Source organism: Geotrypetes seraphini, chromosome 8, assembly GCF_902459505.1.
Source record: "Geotrypetes seraphini chromosome 8, aGeoSer1.1, whole genome shotgun sequence".
Lineage (NCBI taxonomy): Eukaryota > Metazoa > Chordata > Amphibia > Gymnophiona > Dermophiidae > Geotrypetes > Geotrypetes seraphini.
Genome location: NC_047091.1, coordinates 44,413,046 through 44,438,844, shown reverse-complemented (window position 1 = coordinate 44,438,844; position 25,799 = coordinate 44,413,046). Strand labels below are relative to the sequence as shown.

General features: G+C 45.2%; 1 protein-coding gene across 1 annotated transcript in view; it reads right to left on the bottom strand.

Moving 5' to 3' along the window:
* Positions 1 to 25,799, bottom strand: part of ARHGAP35 (Rho GTPase activating protein 35) — a 238,154-nt gene that overhangs the window by 30,897 nt on the left and 181,458 nt on the right. The window contains exon 5 of the mRNA XM_033953808.1: positions 5,392 to 5,523. Within this exon, the coding sequence (XP_033809699.1) occupies positions 5,392 to 5,523 (132 nt within the window). The remainder of the gene's footprint in view (positions 1 to 5,391; positions 5,524 to 25,799) is intronic.

The window sequence follows — 25,799 nt, the reverse complement described above, 5'->3', positions numbered from 1 at the left end:
AGGGTCAATATTCTGACTGGCGGGGAGTCACGAGCGGTGTACCACAGGGGTCGGTGCTGGGGCCGTTACTCTTTAACATATTTATCAATGACCTGGAAAAGGAGGCAAAGTGCGAGGTTATAAAATTTGCAGACGATACCAAACTGTGCGGCAGAGTTAGGACCAGGGAGGAGTGTGAGGACCTACAAAGAGACCTGGACAAGCTAGAAGACTGGGCAAACAAATGGCAAATGCGCTTTAACGTGGACAAATGCAAGGTCATGCATATAGGGAAAAAGAACCCGTTGTTCAACTACAAATTGAGGGGGGTATTGTTGGGAGACAGCAGACTTGAGAGAGACTTGGGTGTGCTGGTGGATGCATCACTGAAGCCATCTGCACAGTGCGCAGCAGCCTCGAAAAAAGCCAACAGGATGCTTGGCATCATAAAGAAGGGCATAACAACCAGAACACGGGAAGTCATCATGCCATTGTGTCGAGCGATGGTGCGTCCACATCTGGAGTACTGCGTTCAGTATTGGTCGCCGCACTTCAAGAAGGACATGGCGGTACTTGAGAGAGTCCAAAGGAGAGCAACGAAAATGGTAAAAGGGCTGGAACACTGCCCATACGCCGAGAGGTTGGATAGGCTGGGGCTCTTCTCTCTGGAAAAAAGGAGGCTCAGGGGAGATATGATAGAGACCTTCAAGATCATGAGGGGTATAGAGAGGGTGGATAGGGACAGATTCTTCAGACTGAAGGGGACAGCAAATACGAGGGGGCATTCGGAGAAACTGAAGGGAGATAGGTTCAAAACAAACGCAAGGAAGTTTTTTTTCACCCAAAGGGTCGTGGACACTTGGAATGCGCTACCGGAGGAAGTGATCAGGCAGAGTACGGTACAGGGATTCAAACAGGGATTGGACGGATTCCTGAAGGATAAAGGGATCGTGGGATACTGAGGGAGGAGCTGGGATGTAACACAAGTATAGAAAGCTAACCAGGTAATGAGTATAGAAACCAAACCAGGTCGTGCATGTGCAAGACCGGAGGGTTAGGACTTCGATAGGAAGACAGGACTTAAATGAGAAACCAAGGTGGCAAGGGAGCCCCTTCTGGTGATACAGACAGGTCGTGACCTGTTTGGGCCACCGCGGGAGCGGACTGCTGGGCAGGATGGACCTGTGGTCTGACCCGGCGGAGGCACTGCTTATGTTCTTATGTTCTTAGTACCAAGCTGAATCAAATTGTATTGTCTTTGTTGCGGTAGAAATGCCCCAAGATGAATGGTGTCAAGCAGAGCTCCTATAAATTGTAAAGTCTGAGATGGCTGAAGTTGGGATTTGGGAAAGCTGATTTCAAAACCCAACTGTTGAAGGAAGTCGCCACTATTACCATTTGTGAGGTGCAGTCCTTGATCAGCCAGTTGTGCAGGTAAGGAAAGACTTGAAGGTCCTGAGACCGTAGTGCTGCTGCCACTACCACCAGGCACTTGGTGAATACTCTGGGAGAGAATGCAAAGCCAAAGGGTAGTTCTTTGTATTGATAACAGTGATGAGCCACCTGAAACCGGAGGAATCGCCTGGAGGCCAGATGCACTGGAATGTGAGTGCAAGCTTCTTTCAGATCGAGAGCACATAACCAGTCGTTGCGATCTAAGAGGTGATATAAAGTTGCCAGGGATAACATCTGAAACTTTTCCTTCACTAGGAGGGGGATTCTATCTCCCGAAGAAGGGATGTCTGCTGAGGGCAAGAAGATGACTCTCTTGGAGGATGATCTGGAGGAACATCGATGAAGTGGTAATTAGTTCCCAGCGAGTCCTCCGATGAGTTGAGGGAGAGGCTGGTATAGAGGAACAGCGGCTATGCTCTCGAGAAGCACGTCAAAAAGACAGAACAGGCTTTTATGGAGCTGTTGTCTGGGCTTTTTGAGGATGCTGTTGTTTCTGTTTCTTCTGCTGTGGTCTAGCAGGAGCAGCAGGTTTGGAAGAAAAACACCTCTGATAGGAAGAGAAAGACTTGGAAGCTGAAGGTTTACACTTGGATTTAACCAAAGCATCCCAATGTTTCTCTTGGTCAGTGAGCTTTTAGGTAGCATTTTGAAATAGAATCACCAAACAGCACAAAATGTTAGCCAATTTATCCTTGAGGTTGACATCCATATCAGAGACTCTGAGCCATGCCAGACGTCTCATTGTCACTGACATAGCTGAGGCTCTGGAAGACAATTCAAAGACATCATAAGCCGATCTCAGCATATACCTTCTAGCTAGGTCAAGGGTTCAAGAGATGTGATGAAAATCCTGTAATTGCTGTGAAGGGATTTACCTATCAAAAGAAGGCAATTTCTTAACCATAGTCCTGACATAGCAGGAAATATAGAAATTGTAGTTTAGGACTCTATTAGCCAACATGGAGTTTTGGTATAGGCAACGGCCAAATTTGTCCATAGTGTGCTTGTCAGGTCCCGGGGGCACTGAGGCATAAACCCAGGATGGAGTACATTTTTTCAAAGTTGACTCTACCACCAGGGACTGATGCTGAAGTTGTGGTTTATCAAAAACAGTAGAAGAGATAATTTTGTATAAAGAGTTCAATTTTCTGGGAGCTACAGTAATGGTAAGGGGGAGTCTCCCAGTTCTTATGAAGAGTCTCTCTGTCAATACCATCTAATGGTAATCTTAGAAGTTCCTTAGGAGGCTCATCATAGTCCAAAGCCTCTAAATATTCAGCACTATGAGCTGAATCAGCTTTTAATTTGATTGGAAGCTCTTTGCCCAATTGCCGAATGAATTTTGGGAAAGAAAGTCTTTCGGTTGGAGACTTAGCTCTGTGAGGAGACTTTTGAGGAGACTTTTCAGTAGTAGTGTCATAAGTCTCTGTAGTAGACTCAGGGACATCATCTGAGTCAGACTAAGTTCGAGTCAAAAAAGTCTTTTGGCGAAGGAGTGCGTCGGGATTGATGACGTCAAGTCTGGTGCCGGTCCGATGAAGATGATGATGTACGATGTGACTTCCTTTTATGCTTAGAAGAACAGGATGCCGAGCGGACTTGGATCGTCGAGAGGATGAAGGACGATGCCGAGCGGACTTGGATCATCGAGAAGATGAAGGATGATGCCGATTTCTTGAAGAACTGGATCGAAACCGTGATGGAGAATGGAATCTGCGATGAGACATGCTGTTTTTATGCATGGAACATAGGCTTGGTATCGGAGATCCAGTATCAGTACCACAGGACCTGGTGACCTTATGCTCAGGCTGGACCGATACTGATGGAGACAGTGTCGGAGCAAGAATTTTGAACATGTCACTGACTTGGAAAAGTGCTTCCAGCTTCACACAGTACAAGAGCACTGGTACTGTTTGGCGTTCTGCTGGTACCATCGATGCCTTGTCTGGCTTTGGCGAGGGTGACCTTGAAGAGGATGCACACCTCGATGTAGGAGAGGCCAGATGTAAGAACAGTCGTCGCCTGGTCAGTATCATGACTTGATGCAATGTTCACCTGTGAGACCTGTTGGGAAGCTAGCGACTTTTTAGCTGGCTTAACCAATGGAGCCATGTCCCTTGACGTCGACACTTTCGATGTTGAAGGCTGCGATGTCTTCTCGGTATCCATACCAGTGCCAAACAACTTTTCTTGTTGGAGCTTTTGTCTCTTAATGGTACGTTTTTGCAAGGTAGAATACCATGCACAGGATTCAACACGGTGTTCTGGACCAAGGCACTGTAAGCACCAACTATGAGGTAAGGCACTGTAAAAATTTACTGTTGGCACCTGCAACACTTTTTAAAACCAGTTAGCAGCCAGGATATCGACGGAAAAACCGCCTCAGCCAAATTGAATTCAATGGCTAAAAAAAAATACGAGGCCCAATGAGCGAAGTCTGTAAGGTAAGAACAGCGAGGAAAAAAATGTCAACTGTTTGATTATTTTTTTTTTTTTAACTCAAATAAAGTACGTATCTAAAAGATGAAGAAAAATATGACTAAAATATACGCATGAGTGGGAAGGCAATGACAAAAATTGAACATACATTTAAAAAACCAACTTCTTACCTCCATGGAAAACTAAGAACTGAAAAGCCTCAAGCAACATTGGGCAGGAATGAAATTGTGCATGCGTGGTGCTGGCAGTTCACAAATTCTCTCAAGTTCTTAAAGTGGCAATGCACTTTTAAAGCTGTCCATATGGGGGCTCCGTGGATGACGTCACCCACATGTGAGAATATGCTGCCTGCTTGTTATTTGTCCCCCCAAAATTACTATTGTTAAACGCATTGAATTATTTGATATTGCGTTCAAATCAAAATTTTAATAAACTTGAAACTTGTCCTGGGATTATATGCTTTGTCTTTCTACCAGTAAACATAGAGCTTGTAACAGTGTAACCTTTCTTGTAATTATTTTTTTTTGGTAAAGCAACTCAAGTTAAAGATAGTGTAACACAAAGGCAGGCTACAGGGCACTATTCTTATCTATCAAAGGATGACACTGCAAAATAATGTCAGGAGCCACTTACCAGCCAATAAAAGTAACCCACTGTTTAGCAGTGCAACCCTGAAATGCACACAACTGCTGCTACTCAAACTTTATGCCTGCAGTATCTACATATCTTACACAGCAAGATATAACTGCTGAGATAGGGAGGCTCAAACCCTTCAATACTGAGTTCATAAGTAAGATATAGGCTGAACTGAAGAGGAAAGAAGTCTGTGTAAGTGGCAGGATTCACTATAATTCAAAGGGTCCTAGATGATCTAGTCAGACATTAAAGATCCTTCACACTGAAAATTTAAAGCAATTTATGTTCTGTTCAGAGAGAAGTTTTACACCTAAGAATACAGTGAGCTATCTGACCAGAAGAGGGGTCGATTGCCATTACAAGATGCATCCTGGTGCACAGCAGGACAGGGATTTCAGCATGCTCATGATTCCTGTTTTTCATGAAGGGATAGACACACCAACATTGCTCAAAATGCTGCCTAGAATGGACACCACTTCTTTAAGATCAACTAACTGACTGTATGAATCAGAAATACTTCCCAAATCAGGGATTGCTTTCAGCCACTCTATATTTTCAACATAAGAGGGAAAGGGGCTTTTTATATACTGCTTGGACAAGGCATATTAAATGGTTTACAATCAGGTACTCAAGCATTTTTCTCTGTCTTGGTGGGCTCACAGTCTCTCTTATGTACCTGGGGCAGTGGAGAATTAAGTGGCTTGTCCAGGGTCACAAGAAGCAGCACGGGATTTGAATCCACCACCTCATGGTGCTGAAGCCTTAGCTCTAACCACTATGCCACTCTCCGCTCCTCTTTCCTCAGTTTAATATAATCACCAATCTTACAGCTGTCTTTCATGGGCCCATTCTAGTATCCCTTCCCAGACAGAGAAGACTCACTGTGTGCCTCTACCAGCTCATTCTGCATATTGTAAGGTACGAGAGGGTCTGGCAGTTCAGAGAAGAAGCTTTTCATTGCCCCAGCCACTGCATTTACTGTGAAGTCTTTTTCCACCAGGTCCAGGTTGTGATCTGAAAGGGAAGAAATGTTTGTGAAGACAACTGAAGAAGAAGCAACAATGGAGGGATAAATTAAAGGGAAATTATGTTATTCCAAGCATCTATCTCCATTTTTGCTCCAGGCATCTGTTGTGTTTCTGCTTCCATGTGCCACATCCAGAGCCCCCATACCTACCCTTGTCATATAACCAACAGCATCGTAAAACTGATAATATTCAATGGGAGAGAAGAAGATACAGAATGGCAGAGCCAGAGGTACAGCCAAAAAAGTCTGGTCTTCCATATTAATTAAACACAGGAATGTCATCAGAACACAACCATCTAACACCTTTTCTTCAATCAGTAGCCTCCTTTATCTTCTAACTCCTGTTACTTTATCTATCTGCATGTGTCACCTCCACTTACCTCCTTTTGCTATTATGTTTTAATGTGTATTCTATTAACATTGTAAAGAAGTACACTAAGATGTCTAATTTCAAAACATATGGGTGTCCCAAAATGCTGAAAGAGACATCCATGTGCTTGAAACATCCAAACCCCAATTTTGCAAAGGCAGGATTAGGAAGGGCCCAAAATCAGGACATCAAATGATTAATGAAGGGGAAGAAATGTCCAAGTCTAAAAAGTAGTACCTCCTGAGAGATGAAGTAACATCACAGCTCTTGAGGCAGCCTGATCCCTGAGCTCCTGCTTCTCCACTAACTTAACTTGCTAATCCTTGCCATCCACCTTTCACATTAGCCTTACCTATGCTTCTGAAGTGTTGGATATTATGGCTTCCCAAATGAAATCTGCTACTAAGGAGGGTGGTACATTCTCCCATAAGTCAGGACACAAAACGTCCTTGTGCCATGCATCCCCAGACCAAGATTCACTTTGCTGAAGGATTATCTTGAACATAATCTGGACTCCTAAAATGTTGTTTGGGATGCCCTTAAGCAGTTTCTAGGGGTCTTTTTTCCCCTTTAAAGCTGCTTCCCAATGTAAGCCCCGAGACTAGATTAATACAAGACTGTACTTCTAATATTAGCAGTTTACAGGCTCTGAATCTGGCTTTCAGCAGTTACAGGTTATCAGATTGCAAGATAGCTAGTACACAGAAATATTGGCCTTTGCCTCTGCCAGGCTGAAACATCAAATTTATGAGAAAAACAATAAGATAAACCATGACTGATAAAAGGAAAGATTAGGTTCTTATCTTGGTAATCTTCTTGCTTGCAAATCCACACTCTACTCCTGAACAAGTAGGTAGTCAATCCAATCTCACGAGATATCTTGTAGGATGCCTCATTAGAATAACTTTCTGCTCCTGTTCTTTTACCTCTGGACTACCCTCCAACTTTTAGTGTGTGACAAAGTAGATAGTCATTTCTGTAGAGGACACTAAAGAGTGAGGGGTACGAAGAAGCTCCTCGAGAACAAGTTTAATCTGCTCATATTAATAAACATTAAATCAAACAGGTTGTGAAAACATAATAATCGCTAAAACCTGGAAAACGAGATGACTCAGCCTGCACCAACAGTGTGGGGCACAATAGCAAAAGACCTCCAGGAGCAAAGTGAGAATGTTGATCCTGGAAAGACTGGTTAAAGACTTACCGGCACTTATGGAGGCAATCAGCAAATCAGTAATTCCCACGGTAGGCTTCAGGAATAGCATAGTTATTTACCATAACAGGTGTTATCCAGGGACAGCAGGCAGATATTCTCACATTTGGGTGATGTCATCCACGGAGCCCTGATGTGGACAGCCTCACAAGCAAACTTGCTTGTAGAACTTTAGAAAGTTTGCGACTGCTGCACCACGCATGCGCAAGTGCCTTCCTGCCCAACCTAGGGTATGTCTCCTCAGTTCAGATAGCTAGCTAAGAAGCCAACCAGGGGAGGTGGGTGAGTTGTGAGAATATCTGCCTGCTGTCCCTGGATAACACCTGTTATGGTAACTGTGCTTTATTCCAGGACAAGCAGGCAGCATATTCTTACATGTAGTGACCTCCAAACTAACCATAATGGGATGGTGGGAGTGTTGGCAATTTAGAAGAATAAGTTTTGTAAAACAACCTGGCCAAAATGTCCATCCCATCTGGAAAAGGAATCCAGAAAATAATGAGAGGTGAAGGTATGAACCGAGACCAAGTGGCAGCTTTGCAAATTTCCTCAATAGGAGTAGATCTACGGAAAGTTACTGATGCCGCCATAGCTTTGACTTTATGGGCTGTGACTAGACTCTGTAGATGAGCACAGCAGAAAGAAATGCAAGCAGCTAACCAGTCGGAGATGGTGCACTTGGAAATTGGATGTCCCAAGTTGTTTGGATCGAAGGAGACAAAGTTGAGGTGTAGATATGTGTGGCTTAGTTATTTGCAAGTAGAAACCCAAAGCACATTTACAATCTAGAGTATGAAGAGCTGTTTCTCCAGGTTGAGAATGAAGCTTTGGAGAAAAAAACACTGGAAGTACAATGAATTGATTGAGATGAAATTATGAAACCACTTTAGGTAAGAATTTAGGATGAGTATGGAGGACCACCTTGTCATGATGAAACACAGTGGTACGTACCTTGGATTATGAGCATAATCCTTTCCAGGAGCATGCTCGTAATCCAAAATGCTCATTTATCAAAACGAGTTTCCCCACAGGAAATAATGGAAACTCGCTTTGATGCGTTTCCCCACCACCCCCCGAGAACCGGCATTGCTCCCCTCGATGGCCCCCCCTGCGATCCGGCACACCCCCTCCCCCCCTGCGATCCGGCCCCCCCTCCCCCCCGCTGCGATCCGGCCCCCCCCCCCCCCGACATGATCAGGCACCACCCCCCGACACGATCGGGCACCCCCCCCGCCGCTTCTTACCCTCATCTGGGCACCCCGAAAATCGGCTTCCTTGTCTGCTGGGCCTTGAGCATCTGAGCATACTCAAGGCCTGCGAGTTCATAAGGCACCGATTTTGCAAATGTTTTGCTCGTCTTGCAAAACACTCGCAAACCGGTGCACTCGTAAAACGAGGTACCACTGTACTGTGAAAGGTGGGTCCGCTACTAAAGCTTGTAGCTCACTGACTCTGCGATCAGATGTGAAAGCAATGAGAAAAACCACTTTCCAAGTGAGATATTTGAGATGAGCCGAAGCCATTGGTTCAAAAGGAGGCTTCATCAATTCAGCAAGAACAACATTGAGATCCCAACCCACTGGAGGCGGTTTGACATTGAAAAGTCTTTCATAAATCTGGAAACCACAGGATGAGCAGAGAGGGGTTTCCCTTTGATAGGCTGATGAAAAGCAGCAATTGCACCGAGATGGACTCAAATGGATGTGGATTTGAGACCAGATTGAGACAAATGCAACAGGTAATCCAAAATTGAAGACAAGGAGGCAGATTGAGGCTCCTTGTGATGAATGATGCACCAAGCAGAAAATCTAGTCCATTTCTGGTTGTAACATTGCCGAGTAGTAGGCTTCCTAGAAGCTTCTAGAATGTCCTGTATAGATTGAGAAAACTGTATAGTGGCAGTTAGGTTGAGAGGTACCAAGTTGTCAGGTGTAGAGACTGCAGGTTGGGATGAAGCAGAGACCCCTGACTCTGTGTAAGCAGAGACGGAAAAACTAGTAGAAGAAATGGCTCCCTGCTACTAAGTTGAAGTAGAAGGGAGAACCAAGGTTGCCTGGGCCATCGAGGAGCTATCAGAATCATGGTGACATGGTCTTGTTTGAGTTTGACAAGTGTCTTGAGTAAGAGGGAATGGAGGGAACGCATAGAGAAACTAATTCGTCCATTCCACTCTGTATTGAAAATGAAGATTTTCCACTCGAAATCTGAGGAACTGGCAAGAGGCTGGATGAATGGGAATGCGAGTGTAAGCCTCTTTGAGATCTAGAGAACATAATCAATCGTTCTGATCTAGAAGGGGATAAAGGGATGCCAGAGACAACATGCAAAATTTTTCTTTGACAAGTTTGTTGAGTGCTCTGAGGTCCAAGATCGGTTGCAGATCGCCCGTCTTATTCAGCACTAGGAAGAAACGGGAGTAAAACCCCATGTTCTGCTGTTCCAGAGGAACCTCCTCGATGGCACGGAGATGGAGCAGAGCCTGGGCTTCCTGAAGAAGGGAGGTCTGTGATGGATTTGAAGGAATCTGGGTGAAATGAAAAGAGTATTCTTCCCTGATTGAGAGGGCCCAGAAGTCAGATGTGATTAGCTCCCATCATTGGTAAAAATGATGGAGACGACCACCAATGAGTAAAGGAAAGGACAGAGGCAGAAAGATTGAGGTTATGCTCTGTGTTAGGTGGTCAAAAAGACTGCGAAGGCTTGGGTGCAGCAGAAGGCTGAGATTTTTGTTGCCTTTGCTGTTGCTGTTTCTTAGGGGGCGCCCTTGAATAAGGAACTGCCCGCTGAAGAAAACGCCTCTGGTAGGATGGAAGAGGTCTAGTAGTCTTAGCAGTGGAAGACTTAGGCTTTGGTCTGATGATAGAAGCAAATGATTTCTCATGTTCAGACAAGTGTTTGGTAGCTGCCTCGACAGAGTCATCATTGCCCTGACAAGGAATATTGGCCAGACGATCTTAAAGATTCGAGTCCATGTCTACAGTGCAAAGCCAGGCAAGGCGGCGCATAGCCACCAAGAAAGCAGTGACCTTCAAGGAAAGTTCAAATGAATCCTACGAGGATTGAAGAAGATGCATGCGTAGTTGAGCCAATGTGAGTCAGCTGTTGAAACTCTGGAAGACAATGTTGTGGAATATATCTGATAAAATCAGGCAAGCTGTTGACCAGATAAAAGGAAAGACAAAGTTGTAATTCAAAACCCTGGTTGCCATAAGGGAATTTTGACACAAACGACGTCCAAACTTCTCTTCCAGGGGGGACAGTGGCGTAAACCTTGGCAGGGTTGGTTCTTTTCAAAGAAGACTCCACTAAAAGGGACTGATGGGATAATTGAGACTTATCAAAACCCTTGCAAAGGACCATCCTGTATCGAGATTCCAATTTCACAGGCACAGCAGGAATGGAATATGGTGTCTCAAGGTTTTGTTTGAATGTTTGAGAAAGAAGTCTGTTAATGGGTAATTTGAGAGATTCCCTAGGAGGATGAGGAATACCCATTTCTTGCAAATACTCCGTAGAGTATTTGGCGTCAGAGTCCAAAGTGATATTGAGATCTTTACTCATCTGGGGAGGAATGTAGAAAAAGATACTTGCTCTAGAAAAGAATGGCCTCGTGAGAGAGAAGGTGACCTCGAGGCACCTCACATGGCAGAGAACGAAGGTGAAGCTTCTTGGGAGTATCGATACCCGAGTTCTGAATATGCAGATTTAAATGACTCACTGAGAGAATAGGCAGAGTACCTTGCAGGAGAAGGACTCGGGCGGCGAGAGTGTAAAGGCTCTGCAAGTGGTCTTCTTGGATGAGGAGATGAAGGCCTCGAAGAGTCTCGATGTGTGGATAAACGAGACCTGTCTCAAGATGAGGACCTATGCCTCAATGTCGGCAGATGATGAGAACTGTGCCTCGAGTCAGACAGATCCTGCTTCGATGGATGTTGAGGCGTCCTCACCCTGTGCCTCGAAAAGGGCAAGGCCTTATATGAGGAAGGAGGGCTGGAAGTTGGAGATCGATGTCGAGACACCAAAAAGGACTCATCTCCTTGTGTCGAGGTATCTCGAGGCACTCGCAAGAACTCAGCTCCTTGAATAGAGTGTGTAGATTTCAGTCGAGACACTCGCAAAGACTCAACTCCTTGCATAGTGTAAATTCAGAACAAGGCACTCTTAAGGACTTGGCTCCTTGTACAGAGTGAGTAATTTCAGATCGAGGCACTTGCAAGGACTCGACTCCTTGTGATACTGCTGAGTGCTCAGGCTGAACTTCAGGAAGCAGAGTCGAGGCAAGAGTGTATTTGGCAAGCATGCTACCAAACTCCTGATGCAAAATAGCTTAGATCATAGCCTGCAAATGGGGCACCGAGACTTGAGGTTCTGGTACATTTGCAGCGGTTATGTCTCCAAGGAAGATGAAGAATGACGCTTCGATTTGGAGATATGGTGCTTGGGCAGCTTCATGACTACCCGTTCTAAGGGTGGCATGTCCAAAGGAGGCTGTTGAACTAACTTACCTGAGGAAGACAGTGAGGAGAGCTGCTCCTGGGAGGATTTGCTCGAAGACAAGGACTTTCCAAACAAGGAAGGTTTAATTAAGGCCGAGGAGGTATACCTCAGGAGCCCCGTAGAAGACTTGACCGGATTGGGGGTCGAGGTCGAAGCCGGGGTTGGAGTATCCATACCGCCAAAAATCTTCTCTACCTGAATTCAACGACATTTAATGGCTCGAGGTTGAAGAGTAGCACAGTGAGTACATGACTCCGGACGATGGACAGGCCCTAAACATTGAACATACCATCTTTGTGAGTCAGTGGGATATTGCGCGCTGGCAACGGCTACACTTCTTAAAGCCTGTGACCGGTTGGGACATAGAAGGGAAAATAGACGCGGCCAAGTCGAAGCCTGCAGGCTGAGGCTGCGGGTAAGGCCAATCTTTTTTTTTTTTTTTAAATAAAAGACTCAGTCTAGCGCAGAGCGTCGAATAGAGCAGTGGTTCCCAACCCTGTCCTGGAGGACCACCAGGCCAATCAGGTTTTCAGGCTAGCCCTAAGGAATATGCATGAGAGAGATTTGCATATAATGGAAGTGACAGGCATGCAAATCTGCTCCATGCATATTCATTAAGGCTAGCCTGAAAATCCGATTGGCCTGGTGGTCCTCCAGGACAGGGTTGGGAACCACTGGAATAGAGGACTTCTTGGCTCCGCAGAAAACGGAGACGCGCTCTAGGTTGGGTGGGAAGGCACTCACGCATGCACGGTGCAGCAGTCATGAACTTTCTAAAGTTTTACAAGCAAGTCCACTTGCAAGGCTGTCCGCATCAAGGTTCCATGGATGACGTCATCCACATGTGAGAATATGCTGCCTGCTTGTCCTGGGATAAAAGTATGGAAGGCAGATATTCTCACGTATGGGTGATGTCATCCACGGAGCCTCAATGTGGACAGCTGCACAAGCAATTTTGCTTGAAGAACTTTAGAAAGTTCGCGACTGCTGCACCGCGCATGCGCAAATGCCTTCACGCATCTCCTCAGTTCAGATAGCCAGCAAAGAAGCCAATCAGGAGAGGTGGGTGGGTTGTGAGAATATCTGCCTGCTGTCCCTGGATAACACCTATTATGGTAAGTAACAATGCTTTATCCCAAGAAAAGCAGGCAGCATATTCGCACATATGGGTGACCTCCAAGCTAACCAGAATGGGATGGTGGGAGTGTTGGCATTTAGGAGAATAAATTTTGTAATACTGTTTGGCCATCCTGTCTGAAAAAAGAATCCAGACAGTAACGCGAGGTAAATGTATGAACCGAGGATCAAGTGGCAGCTTTGCAGATTTCCTTAATAGGAGTAGATCTAAGAAAAGCTACAGAAGCAGCCATAGCTCTAACTTTGTGGGCTGTGACTCGGCCCTCCAGTTGCAGCCCAGCCTGAGCATAACAAAACGAGATGCAAGCAGCTAACCAATTGAAGATTGTTCTCTTGGAAACTGGATGTCCCAACTTGTTTGGATCATAGGAGACAAAATGTTGTGGAGAAGATCTATGTGATTTAGTCCTTTATAAACAGAAGGCCAAAGCAGGCTTGCAGTCCACAGTATGAAGAGCCGTTTCTCCAGGATGAGAATGAAGCTTGGGAAATAACACTGGAAGTTCAACTGACTGACTGAGATTAAATTCTGTAACAACTTTGGGTAAGAATTTTGGATGAGTGCAGAGTACCACCTTATGATGGAATACTGTAAATGATGGGTCCGCTACCAAAGCATGTAGCTCACTGACTCTGCGAGCAGACATGAGAGTACTTTCCAAGTGAGATATTTAAGATGAGCCAAAGACATTGGTTCAAATGGAGGTTTCATTAATTTAGCAAGTACTACATTGAGATCCCAAACCACTGGAGGTGGTTTGAGAGGTGGTTTGACGTTGAAAAGTCTTTTCATAAATCTGGAAACTACAGGATGAGCAGACAGTGGAAAGCAGCAATTGCACTGAGATGGACACTAACAGAGGTGATTTGAGTCCAGATTGATATAAATGAAATAGATAGTCCAGAACTGAAGACAAGGAGGTAGACTGAAGCTCCTTGTGGTAAAGATCGCACCAAGCATAAAACCAAGTCAACTTCTGGTTGTAACATTGTCTGGTGGCAGGTTTTCTGGAAGCATCTAAAATGTCCCTGACAGATGGAGAAAACTGAAGGCTAGAAGTTATGTTGAAAGGAACCAGGCTGTCAGATGTAAAGACTGCAGCTTGGGATGAAGAAGAAAACCGTGACGCTTTGTAAGCAGAGACGGAAAAACTGGTAGAAGTAGTGGCTCCCTGCTGCTGAGTTGAAGTAGAAGGGAGAGCCAAGGTTGCCTGGGCCACCGAGGAGCTATCAGAATCATGGTGGCATGTTTGTGTTTGAGTTTAACAAGTGTCTTGAGAACAAGTGGAAATGGAGGGAATGCATAGAGGAACTTGTTTGACCAATTCAGTAGAAAAGCATCTGCCTCCGGGTGATGAGGAGAGTACAGTCTGGAGCAGAATTGGGGAAGTTTGTTGTTGTGAGGAGACGCAAAAAGGTCCCCCAGTGAGGAAAAAATCTGATGAAGAGTCGGCGAATTGAGCATCCATCCATGAGATTGCAAAATGCAACTTAATTTGTCTGCCAGTGAATTTTTCTCTCTTTGAATATAGATAGCTCTCAGAAAAGTGTTGTAAGGTACTGTCCAATTCCAAATCTTCTGAGCTTACTTGCAAAGGGGAAGGGATCCCATTCCTCTCTGCTTGTTGACATAGTACTTAGCTACTTGGCTGTCTGTACTAATGAGAAGCACTTGATTGTGAAGGAGATGCTGAAAAGCTTTGAGGGCATTGAAGATCGCTTTGAGTTCCCACAGATTTATGTGATGGTGACAATCTATGCCGGACCAATGCCCTTGAGTACTGAGACCATCTAGATGAGCCCCCTCCCAATCGTAGGTTGACGAGTCTGTCGTGAGAATCTTCTGATGAGGTGTTTGAAACAGCAAACACCTGGAAAGATTGGAAGACAGCATCCACCACTTAAGAGATTGCCATAAAGAAGACATCACTGTAATATGCTGGGAGAGCAGGTCGAAGGCCTGCGACCACTGAGAAGCCAGGGCCCACTGAGGAATCCTGAGATGAAGTCTGGCAAAAGGACTCACGTGCCCTGTAGAGGCCATGTGACCAAGGAGAACCATCATGTGTTTCACTGAGAGTGAAAATAGGGCAGACACTTGTTGGCAAAGTTGTATAAGAGCATCCTGGCGCTGTTGGGGAAGGAATGCTCTGAGTTGTACAGTGTTTAGAAGGGCTCCTGTAAATTGCAGGGTCCAAGAGGGCTGCAGTTGAGATTTGGGAAAGTTGATTTAGAATTCCAAATTCTGCAGGAACCAAACAGTCTGTTGTATCGCTACAGTAACCCTTTGAGATGTAGGATTTTTGATGAGCCAATCATCCAGATAGGGAAAAACCTGGAGTCCGGGAGTCCATGACTTCGTAAAGCTGCTGCTACCAATACCAGGCACTTGGTGAAAACTCTGGGAGATGATGCCAGGCCAAAAGGTAGCACCTTGTATTGATAATATTGATTTCCCACCCGAAATCTAAGGAACTTGCGAGAGGCTGGATGAATGGGAATGTGAGTGTAAGCCTCCTTGAGATCCAGAGAGCATAACCAATCGTTGTGATCCAGAAGGAGATACAAAGATGCCAGAGACAGCATCCGAAATTGTTCTTTGACGAGAAATTTGTTGAGAGCTCTAAGATCCAATATCAGTCGGAGCCCTCCCGTCTTCACTGGGAAAAAGAAATACCGGGAGTAAAACCCCGTGCTCTGCTGTTCCAAAGGAACTTTCTTGATGGCATGGAGAACGAGCAGAGCTTCGACTGCCCGAAGAAGGAGGGAAGTCTGCAGAGAGTGGAAAGAGACTCCCTGGGCAGTTGATCTGAAGGAATGTGAAGGAAATGAAGAGAATAATCCTCCTGAATGATGGAAAGAACCTAGAGATCCGACGTGATTAACTTCCATCAATGGTAGAAGTGGGAGAGACGACCCCCGATGGGAAGAGGGGAAGACAGACACACTGATTGGAGTTATGCTCTGCCGCAGATGGTCAAAAAGGCTGTGTTGCTTTGGATGCAGCAGGTGTTTGGGCCTTTTGGGGACGTTGTTTCTTTTGCAGTGGTCTAGAATAAGGCACAGACTTCTGAGGATAACGCCTCTGGTATGAGGAAGATGGTTTGAACCCCCTAGATGCAGAAGATTTAGCTTTGGGCCCGAGTAATGATGCAAAAGATTTCTCATGCTCCAACTATTCCGTAAACACCTGAAAACTTGGCTATTTTCAAAAATGTCAATTTTCGCTTTCCCCTACCACCACTGTACTTCCCTTTTAATTTTTGTAAACCGTGTTGAGCTCTATATTTATAGAGACGATGCAGTATATAAGCTTAAGGTTTAGTTTAGAAAGCTTCTTTGTTGCATTTTCTATGGAGTTCCCGAAAAGTTCATCCTTCAGGCAAGGGATGTTTGTTAACTGGTCTTGGAGGTTAGGGGTCCATGTCTGCAACTCTCAACCAAGCCAGTCGCCTCATGGCTATTGAGATTGTCGAGACTCTGGAGGTCAGCTCAAGTGCATCATAAGAAGATTACATTAGATGGACTCAGAGCTGAGTAAGAGTACGGTACATGTGCTTAAACTCTGGTAGATGGTGAGAAGATAAAGTACTTGAAAAAGGTTGGCATGGTCTTAATCCAGAATTTTAAGTATGAAATGAAGTAAAAGTTGTAATTTAAAACTCTGTTGGCCATCATAGACTTTTGATACAACCTTCTACCAAACTTGTCCATGCTTCTACCCTCACGCCCTGGAGGTACTTTACCATATACTTTATAAGGGGCTGGACTTTTTCAGAGTAGACTCCACTACTAGAGACTGGTGGGCTAGATGAGGTTTTTCGAAACCTGAACAAGGAATGACCTTGTATCAAGAGTCCAGTTTCCTCAGGAACTGCTGGTATTGAGTATAGGGTGTCCAAATTTTTGCAGAAGGTGTGCTTGAGAATGTCATTCATAGGGGAGCTTGAGCAAATCCTTAGGATGTTTGATCTCCAATTCCGCTAGGTACTCCTTGGTATATTTGGAGTCTGCTTCCATTGTTATGTGGAGAGATCTTTACCCATTAGTCGGATAAAGCGGGTAAAGGAGACAGGTTCTGATGAGAAGTGGAATGAGTAGACTTCTCTGCTGGGGAACTATAAGCCTCCATGGAGGAAAGTGAACCTTCGTGTGTATACTTGTAACAAATATCGGAATCCTCAGGTATGTAAGAACGACGGAACTTCTCTTACTGGAACAGTATCGAGGTGAAGACTCAGGCGATGCAGATCTCTTATGCTTGGCTGAATGTGCAGGACAGAGGTGCTTCGACTTGAAAGCATGTTTCCCAGACTTCGAGGATCGTGGAGATGAATGTCTAGAACAACTCGATCTGTGTCCCGAAGCACGACAGTGCTTCTGCCAACACTCTGAGGAAGCAGAATGGTGTCTAGGAGAGTGATACTTCGAAGGTTGATGCTGTGTAGAAGACGACCGATGTTTTGAAGGTGGATGCTTTGCAGAAGATGGTAACCGATGCTTCGGTGAAGATGAAGAATAATGCTTCGGCAGTGAGCGACGCTTTGAAGAGCGATGCTTTGGTGAAGCAGATCTTTGCCTCAAAGATAGATGTCGAGAAGTATAGCTCAAAGACCAGGATCAACGATGTCGAGGCGGCACCAATGCCTTGGTACCTTCAAATTGGCATGGAGTGATGCTCAGAATGGACCGGTACAGAAGTCAACATGGGAGTGACCATCGTTAACATGTTCCCAAACTCCAACTTAAAGAGAGCAACGAGCTTCTCTTTAAAGGCCTGCACAGATACCTGAGGGGCTGATGCCAGTATCACTAGTGCTGCGCTCGCTCTGGAGAGGAAGACATAGAAGAAAATGCACCTCGAGACTTGGAGGCGAGCCACATCAGAGGTCCTTGTGTGGCTGATACGAATGCGCTCAATACTTGTATGGCCTGAGACCCTGTCTGGGAAGCTGGTGTCTTAGCTGGCTTACCTGACTTAAGACAGAGACACCAACTTGGACACCGATACTTCGGTCGATGTCTTCGATGTGGATGAGTTCACTGAAGTAGCATCCATGGTCCTGAAAGTTTCTTTGTTGTTTTAAGACAGTTTTTAATTTTTCTTTTCTGTAGCGTGGCACAGCGAACAAGACTTCACACAGTGGTCCAGCCCCAAACACTGTATGTACCACTTGTGGGTGTCTGTTAAAGAAATTGTGCGCTGACATCTGCTACACTTTTTAAAACTGGTGATCAGGTGGGACATGGACGGAAACACCGCCTCGGCCAAATCAAAGTCTGAGGCGGAGGACAAGGCCCCGCCATAGAAAATGGCTAACAAAAGAAAAAAAAGACAGAAAATATATATATTTTTTTTTAATTTTTATTTTATGAAAGATAGATAGATAGATTGAATAATCAAAACGAACCCGAAGGGAAAAAAATCCTGCGCGAGACACACTAGAAAAACCCGCAGAACTTCAAAGATGGACTTCTCAGCTCCGCGGAAAAACTAGAACTCAGCAGAGGCGCGCCCTAAGTCGGGCGGGAAGGCTCTTGCAGATGCGCGGTGTGGTCAGTTGCAAACTTTCTAAAGTTCTTCAAGCAAGACTGCTTGTGCAGCTGTTTGCATCAGGGCTCTGTGGATGACATCACCCTTACGTGAGACTTTGCTGCTTGCTTGTCCTGGGATAATCAGTGCTACCAGCCTATAGACATGTTGGGCAGAAGTAACAGTGTAGCCATACACGGCACATGAGAAGGCAATGGCAAACCACTCCTGTACTCTGCTGTGAAACATCTCAGGGTGGATTCCTCACAGTGCATGTTGCCAAGAGTCAGTGGTCAACTCAGTGGTATAATCTATTCCTCATCTTTTTCTCCAAAGAGTACTTCAACGCTATTTAATCCAGAATCTTCTGAGGTACCAGACATGGATTCTGACTTGTCTTCACCCATACTACTACATTATCTGCTCCAGAATCCTATGAAATCCTTCGAATCCATCTCCTCCTCCGTTTTTCTTCAGTATATCAGAAGTTAAGATAAAGCTCTGACTCTCAAATTGGAGTCAGATACTAAACCCAGAGCATGGATCCTTGATTCCCTAGATTACGATGAGCCTCCTACAGAACTTCTTAAGTTGCTTCTGTATTCTCCTTCAGAATGCGTATAAGAGTGGGAGAACCCTCTTCTCTTACTATTGCTCCCAGCACGACTGACTCTCTTCGATCCTCAAATGAGAGTTTCCTGACTTCCAGCTGTGCATACTGATCTTCCTGAGCTGGATCATCAATTTCTCCATAATCTACTTTGAAACTGGGACTTTTACCTATTGTCTACACTGCGCATACTCACATTGACAGCACTATTGAATAGCAAACAAGTCTATCAGCAGGGTTCCTAAAAACAAACACATGATGAAGCGCAACTGGGTTTAAGGTCTACTCGTGTGGGTCGAGTTTCCTGCTGAGTGAATCTGCAATGATATTGTCTTCTCCTGGAATGTAAATTGCATGCAATCTGGTTTAATTCCTCATTGCTTCTCCTAAAATGACAAATGCATTCATTAGAACGTAGATGGTGTTTAAACCCTACTCAAATTAACTTGGATAAATTTAAAGAACATTCAATGTTTTTACCGCCTCACTATTAATGTCGAAAAGAAAAAATACTACACCAAACAAATTACTAAAGCAAAAAATTAATCAGCACTTTTTTCAATACTTAAAAGTTTAACACAGTTTAAACATAAACCAGTTATTTCCAAGATGGAATCTCCCTCTGCGCAAAGTCTAGCTGACTTCTTCCAGTTGAAAATTAAGTTAATCAGGAATACTATTAGATCTAAAATTCCCAACTCATTCACAACTGGTAAATCCAATCTCAACTTACCGAAGTAGATAAAAATTACTCTCTAACTGCTACTTGTTCCAATTTCTTCCTACCATCTTTAAAGGATTTAACATCTCATTAATTCCATAAATATAAAAGGAGCCACTTTAGAACTAATTCCTCCATTCATCTTAAAATGGTACTTTTCCATCTTCGGCCCCTACATTCCACAAATTATACATAATAGTCTTATTACGGTGTTTACCTACATACGGGAAACACTCCATCCTTCATCTGGTTATCAAAAACCCAAAACAAAATATTAAAGATTGTGCAAACTACCGCCCAATTGCTAATTAACCATTCTTAGCGAAATTAACAGAGAAAATTGTTGTCAATCAACTTTCTGACTTCGTTGACAGAACCCAAGTTCTACATCCTAATCAAACCGGTTTCCGCAGAAATCATTCCACTGAATATTCCCTCTTAGGACTAACCACTACTATTCACTACTTCTTAGATCAGTATTCTTCATCCGCCGGTCCGTGGACCAGTGCCGGTCCGCAGAAATTTTCTGCCAGTCCGAAGGGCTGGCACCTCCATCGGGCCCAAGAGATTGTTCTGTAGCCACTAGTCCTCGGTACGATCAATGCGGCGTCTTTGGGCCGGCTCCCTGAGTGCTGCAGTGCACAAAGCCATGGGAAAAGGCTCCTACCTGCGCCTGACCCAGAAGCCTTCTCTCTGACGTCGCAACATCAGAGGGAAGGCTTCCAGATGAGGTGCGGGACGTGTGCGAGGAGCCGCTTCCCATAGCTTTGTGCAATGCAGCACTCAGGGAGCCGGCCCGAAGACCCTGCATTGATCGCACCGTGGACCGGCCTGAAGCTAACACCGGGGGGCAGGCCAGAAGGCAAGACACATGGAGGTAGAGAGACAACAACTGTAGGGGAAATGCTTTTATTTTTATTTGGTGATTTTACATCTGTCCTAAACTGTCTGATCAGGAAGAAATGCATTTGTTTCTTTTCCTTTGGGGTTGTACTGCTTGCAGAGTCTTGCATTTTAGGGTTTGTTTGTGAATATTAGTACTTTTAGTTTTTGGTCCTGCATTTGCATGGGGTTATCTGTTTTCTGGTAGGAATGAACATTGAAAAGCATACAGTGTGCTTTGTGTATTTTAATTTTGTGGTTAACCATTATGTGTTGTTAATACGTTTATATTGTGTGTGTGTATATATGAAAAATGGATAGAAAAAAATGGTGTTACAATTAGTATATTATGGGGGCTGGGGTGGAGATTGGGTGGAGATGGGCACGACTTAGCCCAGTGTTCTTGAAATGCCGGTCTGCGGACCAGTCCACAAAATAATTATTTTATTTCCGCCGGTCCATAGGTGTCAAAAGGTTGAAGAACACTGACTTAGATCTTCACAAATCTGTACTTCTCATTTCCTTGGATCTTGTAGCGGCATTCAACACTATTGATCATCAGCTTCTACTTCAAATATTACCTTCTATCGGCATTATCAACCAGGTTCTTGACTGGTTTGAATCATATCTTTCTAACAGATTCTCTACTGTCCACTTCAATGGCTCTAATTCTAAATCATTTCATACTGAACATGGAATTTCTCAAGGCTCAATACTATCCCCTCTGCTTTTCAACATTTATCTCGCTCAACTACTAACGCTCTGCCAATCTGTTGGATTTACAGTATATGCCTAAGCTGATGACCTTCAACTTTTTCACAGTATTGATCCTTCTGACTCCACTTATATCATTTCTATCAACCATAAATTAACTAAAGTGCACGACTGGCTAACTTCAAACATGCTATCTCTAAGTATCACAAAAACTAGTACCGTTCTTTTTCCTTGGAAAGAAGGCCAGCACTTAGTCTCACCAATTTCCATTGATCAAATCCCACTAGAATCTACTTTGACAGTAAAAATCTTAAGTATCCTCATTGACAATAATCTTACTTATCGTTCTCAAATTAGTTCTCTGGTTAAAAACTGTTTCTCTAAGTTAAGGATGATAAGATCCTTAGCTCCTCTCCTTGACCTTAATTCCCTCAATATTCTAATTCATTCTATAATATCCAAAATTGACTACTGTAACTCATTATATAAAGGTTTATACTAGTGCTGCCCGATTCAGGAAAAAAAATTTTGATTCGATTCAGCCCACTGAATCAATTTTTCGATTTGATTCAATTTTCCTGCCCAATTGGGTATTTTTTATTTTTTTTTTTAAACACCCTGGTGGGTTTATTTTATAGCCTCTTCACCCCCTTTGCCTTCTCTTAACCACACTGGTGCTGTGGTGTAAACAAAATGAACAAACAAAAAAGACTGTTCCTCTCTCTGTTAAATCCTAGCTCACGTTTGCGGTCTATCACCAGCTCTGGCAAGATACACGTTTCAAATCCAACATATTGTAATCACAAAACAGAAAAGAAAATTAGTTTTTCTACCTTTTGTTGTCTGATCATCATTCAAATCTTGTCAGTCCCAGGCTCTGGTTGTCTTCTGATAACTTGCTTGCCAGGGTCTCCTTCTTTTTCCATGCTAACCATCCATCTGCCATCGCTGTCCTCCCCTTCCGTTTCCCTTTCCTCCCCTGGAAGTCTGGCATCTTTCCTTTTTTCATCTCCATCCACAGATCCACCTTTTTTCAACTACCCTTTCATCTAGCATCTCTCCCACCTTCCCCACCACCCCAGGGTCCACCATCTCTCCCTTTCTGTTCCCAACTATCCAGTATCTCTATCCTATCCAGTAACTCTATCCCCCCCTCCACACCATCCCTTGTGTCCAACTTCTCTCCCTTTCTGTTCCTTCCCTCCCTAAATCCAATTGTCCACCATATCTCTCCCTCTCCTCTGTCTTTTTCTTCCCCCCCCAAAGTCTGGCATATGCACGTCTCTTTGAACCCCCTCCCCTCCCTCCCTCTGTGTACTTCTACACCAGGGCCCCCCCGAAGGGCTGCCCCCCACCCCTGAAGGCCTGCCTCCCCCCTGCCAAGGCTACCTCACCATGCCCTGCCCCGCCCACATATACCCATTTTCTTACTTCTTTTGCCCTTCTGGCTTCTCTACTTCTCTTCACTGTTCTTTTTCTTTCCCTTTCTCTGCTCACTTCATCCCTCTCTCCAAATACTCTTTATCCTCTTTCCAACCCTTTATTTCTCTTCCTGTCTCCTTTCTCATTCCAATCCTTCGTTCAGTACTTTTTCACTCCTTTATAGCCTAGTCCTATTGGCTCTTCACTCCTTGCCTCCTTCCCCTCAGCTCTCCTCTCAGGCTGCCTACATTTGATCTCTCTCTTTTTTTTTTTTTTTTTAAATCGTGCAGCAGTCTAATGGCAGCAGAAGAAATGCTATGCTGCTATAGGTCCAGTCTCATGGCAAGTGTTGCAGGATCCTCCCTTCCTCCCCCCGAAGCCTGCCTGCCTTCCCCCAAACCGACCTGCCACCGATTCTGCCTCCTGCCACTCACCCCCTGCCTGCCGCCGCTGCTAGCCAACTCCATTTAACATACACCCACCTGTTGCTGCCACAACTTCAAAAGGTCCAGGTGCGTGCAGCGATTGTACCTACTGGTCCATAAGCCTTCCCCCAACATCTTTTTTTTTTAATCTATCTATCATTAACATAACAAGTATAAACTTGTACAGAAAGGTAAAGTTAAGCAGAAAATAAAATACAATGCAAATTACAATACAAAACAAAACAGAACAGATTGTCTGCTATCATAACACAAATATATATATATATATATATATATATATATATATATATATATATATATATGAAATTATAAAACGCTAGCCGCGCATGCGTACTCAACTGCGTGATTCCGTTTTCCCTGATCCGAGATGTATGTTCATGGCCTTGCAGGTAGGAGTGCGCATGCGCGAGCGCTGGGCAGGTCACCTCCACAAGCCGGGACCGCAGCCAGCCACCGCGACACGGTGGAAGAACAGCAGCAGCCCCCGAGCTCCTTACCAGCCTGTCCCACCCCTTTGACAAGGGCTGAAAAGCTGGCCTCGCGCGCTCTGCAGCCAACTGCCGCTCGCTTCAGCGTGCCAGGGTGATGCGCAGGCGCGGGGGCTCCCGCAGTGTCCGGAAGCGGCGATGGCAGCGCTGCTGCTGGTGGCGCTGCTCCCGCTGCTGTGCACGAGCGACACGCCGGAGCAGGACCCCGCCTGTCGGCAGCATGCGCTTCGCTCGGCCGCTCCTTCTCCAAAACACCGGTCCGCTATTTCCAGCCCGCTGTCGGCGCCTGCAGGCCGCAGTGTTGGTTTCAGGCCCGCGGTGCCGAGCGGCGGCTGACAGGAGGAGAAGGTTTCACCGCGCACACCGGTGCGGAGCAGTGGCTGCCAGGAGGAGGCCTTCACAGAGCGGGGACAGGGGGAGCTGTTCCTGCTCCCCCTGTCCAGCAGTAGACCTTCCTTCAAGGCAGCACAGCTAAAGCACTCAGGTAGTAGGGGGGGAAAAAAAGGAAGGGAGGCCTACTGCTGGACAGGGGAAGCAGGAACAGGTGCTGATGGACAGGGGGCGAAAAAGGAAGGGAGGCCTACTGCTGGACAGGGGGAGCAGGAACAGGTGCTGATGGACAGGGGGGGAAAGGAAGGGAGGCCTACTGCTGGACAGGGGGAGCAGGAACAGGTGCTGATGGACAGGGGGGGAAAAGGAAGGGAGGCCTACTGCTGGACAGGGGGAGCAGGAACAGGTGCTGATGGACAGGGGGGGAAAAAGGAAGGGAGGCCTACTGCTGGACATGGGGTGCAGGACCAGGTGCTGATGGACAGGGGGGGGGAAAAAGGAAGAAAAGCCTACTGCTGGATAGGGGGAGCACAGAAAGCGGCTGAGGAGACAGAGAGAGAAAGAAATAAAGACAGACACACACACACACACACATATTCTAGCACCCGTTAATGTAATGGGCTATAAAGATGCTAGGGGATGAAGAGAAAGGGACAGGGAGATATAGACTGACAAGTGGAGAGAGGGAGGGGTATTCTGAAAGTGGTGAGCCATTTGTATGAGGTCAAAAGGGAGATGACAAGATGAATGAGAGTATGGAGAGAAACAGAAAGAAACACAGACATATATTCTACCGCCAGCGGGAGGAAGGGAGACAGAAATAAAAGAAGAAAGACACAGGGACAGCGAGAGACACAGAAAGACAGACAGACAAAGGGGGCCAGGGACAGAGACAGACAGAAAGAAAGACAGCAGGACAGAGAGAGAGAGAGAGACACGGAAATAAAGACAGACAGACAGACATATATTCTAGCACCCGTTAACGTAACGGGCTAAAATACTAGTGTATATATATATATATATATATATATATATATATATATACATACAGATATATATAACTTAACTTTAACTCAAGTCCTCATCTAAACCAAGATGTAGAATCGGCAAAAATTATAGAAGTAATGTTTATTAAACAGCAAGGCAAGACAGAAATATGAGCATCAAAAACATTTTATGATATAACCAAACGTTCCCAAATCCCCAACCCACCCAACCCTCCCCCCCCCCCTTCTCCCCACCCCACCCCACCCGGGCAGCAACAGCGGAGAAGAACATAATATAAGAAAACCTATAGCATCAAATTGGTATTCAGATCATTCTGTCCATAGTTGTTGTTGAATAGGTGTGACAAAGGTTAAACTAAACAGGTACCAGCATTGGCGGAACAGCCTGCCCTTTTTTGCTTGCAAATCCACAATGTCCCTTCTTTCCAACAACATTTGTTGTAACATGAGTGATCGCCACTGTTGTAGAGAAGGAGGCTGAGGTGAAAGCCACTGTGTCAGAATGCATTTCTTGCCCATAAGTACAGTCTTTCGGAGAAAGGGCGCACATCCCGGTTTAGGTGGATGAAAACGGATTTGTAAAGTAAAAAGAAAACTGGGGTGCAACCTCCACGAGCATCCCCAAAGCGCGGCCACCGTAGACATTAGATTCAACCAAAAGGTAGACACCAGGGGGCATGACCAGAACATGTGTCCAAAGGATGCCATAGGAGAGGAGCATTTTCCACAACCAGGGGACGTACCAATCCCCATTATCATAGCCCTCTTGGGTGGATAGAACGCTCGCAGCAGAAACTTGTAATTACGCTCTTTCTCCGTCGAAGACAAGGTAGGATCGCGCCCCACGCGAAGGCCCTTTCGTAGCATATCATCAGATATAGGCACCTGCAGGT